At 45.7% G+C, this 12,075-nt stretch overlaps 1 protein-coding gene across 1 annotated transcript in view; it reads left to right on the top strand.

The window, feature by feature from the left end:
• The first annotated feature begins 10,514 nt into the window (after positions 1–10,514).
• The window catches only part of kcnd1 (potassium voltage-gated channel, Shal-related subfamily, member 1), an 82,994-nt gene continuing 81,433 nt past the window's right edge, over positions 10,515–12,075 (top strand). Inside the window, exon 1 of the mRNA XM_033628813.2 lies at positions 10,515–10,948. Coding sequence (XP_033484704.1) covers positions 10,793–10,948 — 156 coding nt within the window. The 5' untranslated portion in view covers positions 10,515–10,792. The remainder of the gene's footprint in view (positions 10,949–12,075) is intronic.

The following is a 12,075-nucleotide window of genomic DNA, read 5'->3' as shown; positions in this document are numbered from 1 at the left end:
TAAAACACACTCAGTGTCCACTTTATTAGGTACACCCTGTTAGCACCAGGTTGGACCATCTTTTTATTTCTTGGTGTCACAGATTCAACAAAGTGCTGAAACACTCAACACTCAGATCTGGGTCCATATTGACGTGATAGGAAGTCATGAAGATGTGTTGGAGTTAAAGTCAAAGTTGAAAGAAATATAAAAACTCAAGTAAAGTACAGATACTCCCAGAAAATACTCAAGTACTGTCACGTCAGTTCATTACATTACACCACTGGTTATCTGTACATACGTACGTCTGTGTGTCCCATTTAACATCTCAGGAAGACCTCGAGTACAAACGTTGTGTTTGATGCCTAAAAGAAAAAATGTTTAGGTTGATCTGAACACGGACACGTGACACCGTCGCCGTCACAGTGATTAATGAGACTGAATAACAAACAGATGAAAAGAGAAGTCTCATCAGGAGCAAACACAACGATCAGACCAAACTCTGCAACGTCTGTTTAAAGCTTTTAAGCCGAACAGATGAAACGCTGACTGATGCTGAAATGAATAAGACATAAACACAGTTTACTCTGCACACAAACTCTGCGTGTGTGTGTGTGATCAGTTTTTACTGACTAAAATATTTTCACATTTTAACTTGAGACAATCTGTGAGTTTGTTCTTTCAGTTTCTGAAATGTCGTCGCAGCATTTTGGTTTTTACAACTTCAAACAGCACCAAGCTCTTCCTCCTCTTCCTCCCCTTCCTCCTCTTCCTCCTCTTCCTCCTCTTCTTCTTCTTCTTCTTCTGGGTTCGTGAAGAGACAGGAAATCCACTGACTCAGGTTCAGCTCTCTCTCAGTAATAACCATAAAACCAGCAGCCATCCCATTACCGGAAGCTTCCAGGGTGGAAGCCGCAGCAGCAGCTGATCCCAGAGCTGCGGCTGCGGATAAAAAGCATCATGTGGACGCTGTAAATGTAAAATGTGGAGCTCAGAAACACATGATGTCAGCAGGGATTCCCACAGAGAGGACAGACAGACAGACGGATGGACAGACTCACTGGAGACCTGCAGACAGACGGACAGACGGAGGACAGAACTGAGCCAAAGTCAAAGTCGCGTGAAGATTATTCAGATTTTTTTTTCTGCAGGTTTTCTTCTCTCACAGAAACTAACAAGTTCTTCTTAACTCAGAGCAACAGACTGTCCTTCAACACTGACGTCAGAGATTCCGTTGTTCTTTACTGGAAACTGTCTCAGGAGTGATTTAGACATTACAGACCTGGTGTTTCAGTTTGATTATGTTTCTGGGCTCTCCACAGCTCCAGGAATAAAACACTACAAACTAAAACTCCAGGATGTCTAAATGTTGGGAGGTAGATGATAATCTGAGCAGACACGTCAGTTTGGACAGTTTTGTTTCTGCTGCTTTCACTGAATCTTCTCAGAAAGATGCTTGTTGATCCTCCGACTAACAACTCAAACAGGAAGCAGAACTTCTCTGATAAACCAGCTGTTAAATCTGCTTATTTTTACCTGAGGTTTGGTTTGTAACGACGTCGTGCTGCACTGAGATGTTTCATCTCCTGACTGACTTTCATTAAATAAATCTACATTGTTCATGACGATCACAGTTTTTAAAGAAATACTGTAAAACCTTGTGCCACCTACGCACCACTGACAACAACAGCCAATCAGATTGCAGCGAGGCATCAGCCGCTCAGACTGGAGGTTAATAATCACTAACAGCATCAAACTGTGTTTATATCAGTTTATTTACTTCTAAGTGACTCTGTTCCAGCAGGTGGCGCTCCATCCCAAATGACCTGTCGCCTCCACTAACATGACGACCACGACTACTGGTGCTACTACAACTACTCCAACCAATGACATTCTTGTAACACAACTGACTGTGAACACGAACAATGAACCTCTAACAGAACGGTGCAGAGACGATGTGGAAGTTAGCGTCGCCCTGGTTCCCTCGTCAGAAAACCAAACCAGTAGGATTTCTCCATTTGATTTTGGCTTATTGCAGAAAATAAACAAATGTTTATGATACTTACATACCTACATTTTTGAAGCCTCGATGCAGAAGTAAAACGTTCTTCTTCTTCTTCTTCGTCTTCTTCTTTGAGTCCTTTGCAGTCTCAAATGTTGTTTTGCCAGTATCTAGCGCAGGTCACAGCTAATGGGGACGGTTCAGCCAGGTCTTGGGGGCTGCACTGGGGGGCATCGTCACATTCCAGTAGGTGGGACATGGTCTGTACTGCTCCACAGCTGCATTTGTCTTCTGTGTGATATTTCCATTCTTTCATCAGTGCTTTGCACCTCCCCTGCTCCACACGTAGTCTGTTGAGGGTCTTCCAGGTTGGCCATGGGAGGTCGTGCCCACTGGCAAGGCATTCGGTCGGTGTGATTCCTCTCTCCGTCCATTCTTGGGCTCGGGTGTTGAGTCTGAACCATTCATCTTCCCAGATGTTGGTCCTTGCGGATTCCTTGGATGTCTGGAGGTGCAACTGTTTGCAGGAAGCTGGATCGTGCAGGAGGTGCCTTGTGTCTTCCTCCTGTGCTCTCCGCTCATCTTGAGCGATGATGGATCGCCTGATGTGAGGGGGTGCAATGCCAGCTAGGGCATAGAGGCATGGGACAGGGGTTGACTTTATGCATCTTGTGATGATCCGGCAAGTGTCATTATGGGCTGTGTCGACCAGTTTGGTGTGGTGGGATCGACTCCAGCTTGAGCAGGCATATTTTGCTGTGGAAAAGCAGAGGGCTAAGGCGGTTGGGCGGACAGTAGATGGGTCAGCGCCCCACTTTGAGGTCACCAGTTTGTGCAGAATGTTGTTGCAGTGTTGACCTTGGATTTGGTGTTCTGGAGGTGGAGCTTGAAGGAGAGTGTCCTGTCGAGTGTGACTCCAAGGTACACAGGGTGGGGGTGATTGGACAGTTTGTGACCGTCCCATGAGACGCACAGTTCTTTTCCTGCATCTCAGTTTTTGAGATGGAAGCTGCATAGTTGGGTTTTGGATGGGTTGGGTTTCAGGTGGTTGTTGTTGTAGTAGGCCGACATATCTGGAAGGGCACTTTCCAAGACTACCTCGATCTTCTGGAAGTTGGGTGGTAATGCAGAGGCCATCAGCATAGATGAAATGGCGGCATTGTGGGGGAGTGGCTGGTCATTGGTGAAGATATTGAAGAGGAGATGGGCCAGTACGCTGCCTTGTGGTTGGCCGTTCTTTTGGGCTTTCCATTTGCTCTTCTTATAAAACGTTAGGCTATAAACAGACAACATGTGACTTCAAATTACCACCACAGTGAGTTGTGTTCTGCGTGATGGCATTCTGTAGTCTCAGTTAGCGTCTTGTTAGCAGCCTCTTTGAGATGGCTGCAAGATGGCCGTTGCTGTGTGTCTCTGAACTTGTGGCTGATTTCTGAAACAACAATTAGAGGAATCCTGCCTGAAATTCTTTTAGTTAATGAATTAAGAAGAGTCTACCGGCTCTCTGCAGCAACGCTGAGGACAGTACGACGATCTTATGAAGGTTTCTGGCTCTTTTCTGCTGAACGTTGGGCCTCGTAGACCCTGAAGGCTGATGACCAAACGATGCCACACATAGCTCCCAACAATAGCTCTGAGGAGAACATCAGCGTGGCTCAAGTGTGACCTGTTGGAGCGGCACAAAGACTTCGACAGAACCTTGCTTGAACAGGAAAACAGCATCAACACCTTTGTAACGATTACAGTTGATTCTTCAAACAGGAGGATCAATGATCTGTCAAAGCAAGTCTGTGATGATGATCTAGAAATGACTCACAAGGAATTTGACGATTTTAAAATCTTATTTCAAAATTAATCCAAGAACTGTACTGAAAGCAGGACAGATGTGGACACAGCCTACAAAAGTGTCTCAGTTTCAGATGAGACAGACGATCAGGAGGAGCGTTCAAGGCACCAGAATGTTGCAGCTAAAGGACAAACTTCTCAAACTGTTCTGGATGAAGCTGAAACCATGAAGAACATTTGTGTTGTAGAACAAAACCTGAAAGTTTCTTCAGCTCGCTTTAGACAAGCGGTGTAATAAGCTGACTCCCTCGCAGCGCCCCCTGAAGGCTGCAGCGTTCATTACAGCCTCAGAGTGAAACAACACACTGATGTGAGAGTCGGCTGGTTTCAGACCTGCTGCCCACATTTTCTTTGTGACTCAAACAGGTTGGTTTTGTTCTCAGTGACAGCTGGTAGGAGTCAGAAGATCTGCAGGAATAAATCAAACACTGCTCAACTCTGTGTGTGTGTGTGTGTGTGTGTGTGTGTGTGTGTGTGTGTGTGTGTGTTCCTGGTGGGCGTTCATGTAAAAGCTTTCCTTTTGATGGAGTGATGGAAACACTGCAGTTCCAGCACCTGTCACATGGAGGCTGTGTGTGTGTGTGTGTGTGTGTGTGTGTGTGTGTGTGTGTGTGTGGGTATGTTTGTGTGTGTTTGTTTATATGTGTGTGCTTGTTTGTGTGTTCTTCGTGGTAACTGAAGCAGCTGAACGCAGAGAAACCAGTCAGGCTCAAAGTTGATTCATAATTCATCAACACACACTGGAGATTTAACAGAGGCAGGGCAAGTATGGGTGTGTGTGTGTGTGTGTATGTGTGCACTACACTTTGATGTGTGTTTAAAGGCAGTGTGGAGGTGTCACAGACAGATCTGTCCCTTTGTGAGAGGAGACCTTAAAATGTCTTTTTAACACGTGACTCTTTTAAATCGTGCGGCAGCGCTCTGGGGGCGTCCTGCCACGCTGGGAGGGTCCAGACTTGCTGAGGCAAAGGGCTCGATCCATAAGGCCTTCCATCCCTTACCTTAACGTTAAGCAGGCACTTAACAGAAAAGTACATACAGTATACATACATGTACAGGCGAACGCCCAGCAAGGTGTCCCTCATCACTTTTTAACTGCCGATGTGGAGGCATAAACTGTCTGACGCACATCTTGAAGGACACTGTCCTGGTTATACCATGGTCACTTACCAAAGACATAAAAATAATAATATTAAGATATTAATATAATCACAGGCCATAACTCATTTTCCATGGTAACACCTGAGGGCTTGACTAATACCTGGAACAATCATTGCAGCCTTGTAAAGTTCTCATGCAGTATTATTCACTTCTCCAGTAAATAGATCAAACCTCAGATACGACCTACAGTAGCAACAGGAGATAGTCTGGTCCGCCCAGCACATGGAACCCTTTAGCTCAGATATTAGCCAGAAAGCTAACGTGATGCTAACATGATTCAAAGCCAACAACAAACAGTAAATATAATCTGACAGGATGTTTAACAACAAGACAGCGAGCTATGAGACACGTCACTGTCCCTGAATCAAGATCAAGATTTTCATGAACAAACGATTCACCATGTGTGACGTTACTGTCGGCCACAGCCTGTGTGTATAATCCAGTGATGAGTGTGTATTGATCTGTGGTGGCGACAGCCTCTCCAACATGAACAGAACAACGCTGAGCTAACAGCAGCTCTGTGAACATGTGGTTATATGATGAGTCTCTGTGTGCTGGAATTACACTGAGACGACTCAGGTACGTTTCTGAACTCTGTGTTTCACCGACTGAACGTCACCTGCTGATCATCTGATCACTGTGTTCTCACAGCTTTACAGAAGTGTGATGAGTAACACTGTGAATCTGGATTTACAGAGAGGCAGAGTCCCTCCTCTTCCTCCGACCCCCATGGGACCTACATTGTAGAAAAAACATGCGGTGGTTAACGGCAAGAGACAAATCATTTTTAATTTGTGCCATGAATCACACAGATGATATCTGTAGGTTTAAAAGATGATCTGCAAGTTAAGAAAGTCACAGTTTGTTGTTGTTGACTTAGTTTTGTGTGCAACAACTCAGTGAACTCCACCTGTCGTCTCTCACGACGTACGTCACCTGCACCCAGTGGTGTAGTGGTAGTTGATGAGGTGGGTGTGCTCCAGGGTCAACAAGGTCTTACTCCAAAGTCATTGAATACCGACGCCTGGGCTTCCTGTGTCAGACGCTGACCAAAAGAACCATCTTCTCACATCGGCATGTGCATCTTGTCGCTGTTATTGTTTAACAACACCCAGCAGTGTCATGGGAAAACACAGTGAGACAATAACGTCCAACAACCACCGACCTTCACCCAGGAGGCCGGTGGTCACTTCCTGTAAGATTGTAAAGCCAAACCCTGTTCTTTGTTCCTAAACCCAACCACACGTGTGTGTGTGTGTGTGTGTGTGTGTCGGCTAAACGTAACTACGTGTGTGTGTTGGCTAAACGTAACCACGTGTGTGTGTGTGTCGGCTAAACGTAACCACGTGTGTGTGTGTCGGCTAAACGTAACCACGTGTGTGTGTTGGCTAAACGTAACCACGTGTGTGTGTGCCGGCTAAACGTAACCACGTGTGTGTGTTGGCTAAATGTAACCACGTGTGTGTGTGTTGGCTAAACGTAACCACGTGTGTGTGTGTTGGCTAAACGTAACTACGTGTCTGTATTGGCTAAACGTAACCACGTGTGTGTGTTGGCTAAACGTAACCACGTGTGTGTGTTGGCTAAACGTCACCACGTGTGTGTGTTGGCTAAACGTCACCACGTGTGTGTGTTGGCTAAACGTAACCACGTGTGTGTGTTGGCTAAACGTCACCACGTGTGTGTGTTGGCTAAACGTAACCACGTGTGTGTGTTGGCTAAACGTCACCACGTGTGTGTGTTGGCTAAACGTAACCACGTGTGTGTGTTGGCTAAATGTCACCACGTGTGTGTGTTGGCTGACAGGTGTTTTCACTGTAGGTGAGGTGATTCTACTCTGCGTAAATCTTCTCCTTCTTCTTCATCAGGATGTTGTGACACGTTTAACCTTCATCAAAAAGTTTCAGCTCCTGTGATTTAGATATTTCACTTCATCATGTTGCAGTTTTGATAATATTTCATTAACTGTGCAGCTGCAACAGAATTTAAACAACTGACTGAAACATTGACTCCATCACTAAGAGACGTTCAGACATATCTCTTCAGTAAACTTTAATGATAATAATTATACCCAGCAGGAGTTTGTGATGAACGACCTGCTGATGGCTGTTTGGTGATGAAGAGGTTAAACCTCAGACTCGCTGTGATTCAAACCAAACCCGAGGAAGGAAAAGTTTTATTGCTCCCACTGTGGACTTTATGCAATAAACCGGCAACAATAACTTTTCATCTGACGAAGAGCAGTTTCACAGGAAACTTTATTGTGTCTTCTTTATTGAATGAAGAACGCAGAGGGAGAAATAAAGAGCGAGGCGCAGGCTGTGTTTTTCCTCTGCAGACTGAGGACGCTGCTGCGTTGGTCTCATCTTTAATAACCTGCAGCCTTATATCTTCATCCTAAACACATGAACATGTGTCTGTCAGGGGACGCTGGGACAGAAGGATCGATACCACACAGGCCTGATGTTTTTATTAAGAACATTATGTGTTCATGTCTTTAATAGATCAAAACTGTTTTAAAACAGAGAGCAGTAAATAACAGATGAATTCATGAGCATGTGTCTGCAGGCTGAACTTGTTCCATGTTGACAGACATTAAAAATATCATTTATATGTGTAAATAAATCATAAATATCACCATGACTTACTTATTATTTAGTAAATGTGTTGTTTGTGGTTGTCTGTATGTCAGTTACTCTCCTGTGCTACGATGAATTTGTTAAGAACATTTCACACCTCCTGCAGGTAAAGCACAGGCTCATTTATCCAGGCGACTTCATTAACACGACTTTACGATGGGGAACTGAGCTGAAGGTGAAACTCAGCAGTAATTTTACCTCTCTGAACACGAGAGCTGCTGCTGCTGCACAGCTGCCTTCATCAGGCTGTTCTCATGAACGTATGCTTTTTTACAAAAAGTCAAAATTCCTACTTAACATGGGCCAGTAATTTGGGCGTAACACGTGTAAATCAGAGGGCTGTGATCACATGACCAATGCGCTGACTGGAGTGAAAAATAAATCAGGAGGTGGTCGTGTTAGGAGGCGGGTTGAGATGGCTGACGGGTCACAAAGGGACCCGCCCTACTCGCACTTTCACCTCCTAAAAGGTAAACATGGTGGGACAACAGCATAAGTTGTATGCTGTTGTCCCACCATGTTTACCTCTGACACTGCTGGGCGCCGTTCAATAATAATGGCAACCGGCTGTGTGCCATGACAACGTCAAAGGCCTTTTTTTTAAAAGACAGTCATTTATAAACACTGCGTACACACAGGACGAGGCCTGACAGAGGCGCACGCCACTTCCCACGCAGAAGTTGTGATCTACAAAAACAGACTTGATGGGAGACACTTTGACGCATGCTGATGAACATTTTGGAGACAGGAAGTTGACGATGCAGACGGTGAGCCAGAAGCCTGACTGTAGGAACTGTCATATTTTTGTTGGCGCACGTCATGTTTGGCTTTTGTTGGTAGTTCGGATCAGACGCACTGTTTGATAAACGAGGCTCCTGGTTGTCTCACCATGTTTGTTTTCCTGAACCTAACCTCTGTAACTTTATGTCGTATCGTAACTTTGAGGATGTTAACGTTATTTGTGGGAAGTTAATGTGTTAGCTATCATACGACCAGCGACAAGACGCTGATTGGTCCAGAACACATTACTGTAATCTGACATGATGGACTCTCATGTGATTCTGTGATGTCACAAGAATCCAGCTGCCATGACAAACATACGCCGTCCTGCTGACACCGACACTGACCAGAGCACCACATGTGGATTAATCCACCGCTGAAAATAGTCCCAACAAAGTTCATCCTGTTGCTTTGATAAAAACAGTGAAACTACTGATGAGACTGTGTTTTAAAGGAGGAGCCAGTGAGGTCAGAGCTGAGAGTCAGACAGGAAATCAGAGCTGAGAGTCAGACAGGAAGTCAGAGCTGAGAGTCAGACAGGAAGTCAGAGCTGAGAGTCAGACAGGAAGTCAGAGCTGAGAGTCAGACAGGAAGTCAGAGCTGAGAGTCAGACAGGAAGTCAGAGCTGAGAGTCAGACAGGAAGTCACACAGGAAGTCAGACAGACGATTGTGTTGCTGGTTTGAGTCTGAACGTGAGATTTGATGAAAACAGTGAAATGGTCCTTTAAGACTTTCAGGGTTGAGTTTAGACTAAATGGCTCCTTACTCTTCTTTTTCTTAGTTTCTTGTTTCTTTTGACAAATCCTTTTCTCCTTCGTCCTCTCTTCCTCCCCATCTCTCCTCTCTCCTTCTTTCCTCCTCTCGCTGTCTTTTATTTTTCCTACTTTCCTTTCCCATAGTCCTCCGTTTCTTTTTGTCTCCTCTCCTCTCTCCTTTCCCCATCCGTCTTTGTTCCTTCCATCTATTTACCTTTATCTACCTCGCCTCATCTGTCTTCCTTTCCTTGTTCTGTCTGTCTCCTTCCTCCTCTCCTTCCTTCTTGTCTTCACCTCCTTCCCTCAGTACTTCCACTTTTCTCTGACTCCTCTTCTTTCTCCTGCTTTTCACTTTGCTCGCATCTTTTCCCTCGTCTCCTCCTGTTTTATCCTCCCACACCTCCTTCCTCCTCCTCTCCTTTGACAGTTTTAGGTCTCCTCTCTTCTCTACTTCTCTCCTCTCCTCTCCTCTCCTCTCCTCTCCTCTCCTCTCCTCCTGGTTTGTCTCTCACTCTCTGTCTCTCCTTCTGTTTGTGTGTCTCCTGACAGGACGGCCATACATGGACATGGAGTAAGGACCGCCTGACGCCTCCTCCTCCTCCTCCTCGCTCTCCAACACAGAGCTGCTGTATCTCCTCCATCGCCACCACTAATGCCCCTCTGACAGAGAGACAGACAGAGAGACAGACAGAGAGACAGACAGACAGACAGACAGACAGATACAGTAAGACAGAGGCAGATAAAGGGAAGTTAGAGAGGCAGAAACAGCAGCAGAGGCAGAAGGAGCCAGAGAGGAAGAGGAAGAGGAAGGCTGCACATCCATAATCTCCACTTAGAGGCCGCCCGGCCCGTTCTGTCTATCTTGCAACTTCAGGAACCATCATCACAATTTAATAAGAATTTGAAAGGCTGCGGCGCTGCAACAAATCTGTCTTCAGAGGCAGAGAGGGCGGGCCGAGAGAGAGACAGACAGACAGACAGACAGACAGACAGAGAGAGAGAGGTGGAGGCCAGACACAAATCTTTTAACTCCTTCCTGCCTGGATTTATATCTTTGTTTCTTTTGTTGTGGAGTCCCTGCAGAAATAAAGCTGTGATTATTATTTCACACATGTTGAGCTGCTGTGAGACTCTGAGGCTCAGTTTCATGTTTCCTACCTGGAGAGTCTGAGCTGTGAAGACGAGCATCTCGTTATTTAGGACTGAGCGTTTCCTGTCGACTGAAACTTTGTCACCTGGAGATTATTACTGCTCAGAGTTTCTGGGTTTTAAAGGAGCACCTAACAGGCCAGCTCTGCTTTTATTTTGGCGGGCAACAGGAAGGACGTGATAAACTCATCAGAATCAAAAACGGGCCACATACCTGTCAGATGCATCGTCTTTCTCGCTCCTTTACGGCATTTTTTTCATGGCTTGACACCTAACTGCCATCTGGCCCCTCCCACCGCCCCTCCTCCCCCCATCCTCCCCCGTCAACATGTCTGCCCACCTCCGCTCTTGCCGCCACGACCACTCCAGGAAATCAGGGCAGGACAAGAAGTGAGGATTCAGTTGACTTCCCTTCATTAGCTCCACCGTCCAACCAGAGGACAGAACTCGACTCTGTACAGGTGGGACGCACTGATGCAAGATGGCAGCCGGTGTGGCGACGTGGCTGCCGTTTGCCCGGGCTGCGGCCGTGGGCTGGCTGCCGCTGGCCAAGAAGACGATGCCCAAGCCTCCCGTGGACAACTCGTCCAGATCAGATGAGATCCTGTACGTCAACGTCAGCGGGGTCAGGTTTCAGGTGGGTGTCGCTGTCTACTGAGCATGCTCCAAAATAGTCAGGGAATATTTCACCTTTCAGGTCCAGTGACCCTGAGAATAAAGACAGTGGGGAGTCGAGGTCAACTTCAGCTGCTTCCACAGTGAGCAACAAGTCTGATGAGGTCCAAACTCCACAAACATCTGTCGTCTAAAGATCAGCTCAATATGAGCTCAGCTGCCTGATGCTAATAACAGTACTTCATGTGCTTTAACTGACCGTCATTTTTGCAGAAAAATGTTGTAGCTGAATATAAGGGAGACGGTTGTTTCACCTCCTGCAACATTAATATCAGACAATTCTGCAAAACCCTGGAACCCTTTCCTAAAATACCTGTGTGTGTGAACACCTGTTAACGTTGAGATAAAGTGTGTTTACATCTTTTAAAATAGGCCTGTGAGCAGGTCTGTGATGAGGCCTGAACACTGGTCTCAGACCCGTTGATGGACCCGACCTGCACAGCCCTGAAATCACCTGAAACCCTCCAGACTCCATTTAAATAATCAGTCATGTTAGCCTGTATAGATCCAGCACTGTCTTCACACAGTGCTGGATCTATACAGGCTAACATGACTGATTAGTGCACTCCTCCCCCATTTTGTTGCAAAAACGCCTAAAATGACATACCCAAATTAAAATGACTGTAGCTTCTGAACCGCTCTGACTACATGCATGCATGAGGTCTTGCCAGAAAGAAAACTCCCTGAAGTTTCTTGTGAAAGTGTCAGAAACACTCTAGGTGATACAGAGACAGAGTAATGGGCCTCTGAAGTCAGTAAAAAATTGAATATTTTGCCTAAAATAAAAAATGTGTTTCAGGATGAATAACTGTCTGTGGCTTCATCTGAGCAGGTAAATGACACTGTGGGGCTGTAGGCACACTATCAATGAACACTTGTTTCAAATTTGAAGAAGACTGCTCAAAGTATGACCATTCTACAGTGTTTTTACCATGAAAAGATCCAGGCGGAGCTCCAAATGACAAGTCGGTCACTCTGCTTCAAAACAGTACTGTCAGTGATCAAACAACACTCAGCCAGCTTCAAACATTGTACCTTATTGAAATCAGGTGTGATTATGATAGCTGATGTTGTTTATGACACAGAAAC

The sequence above is a fragment of the Epinephelus lanceolatus genome, chromosome 8 (genome assembly GCF_041903045.1).
Source record: "Epinephelus lanceolatus isolate andai-2023 chromosome 8, ASM4190304v1, whole genome shotgun sequence".
Classification (NCBI taxonomy): domain Eukaryota; kingdom Metazoa; phylum Chordata; class Actinopteri; order Perciformes; family Serranidae; genus Epinephelus; species Epinephelus lanceolatus.
Note: the sequence above shows the minus strand (reverse complement) of the source record. Positions and strands in the feature narration are given on the sequence as shown.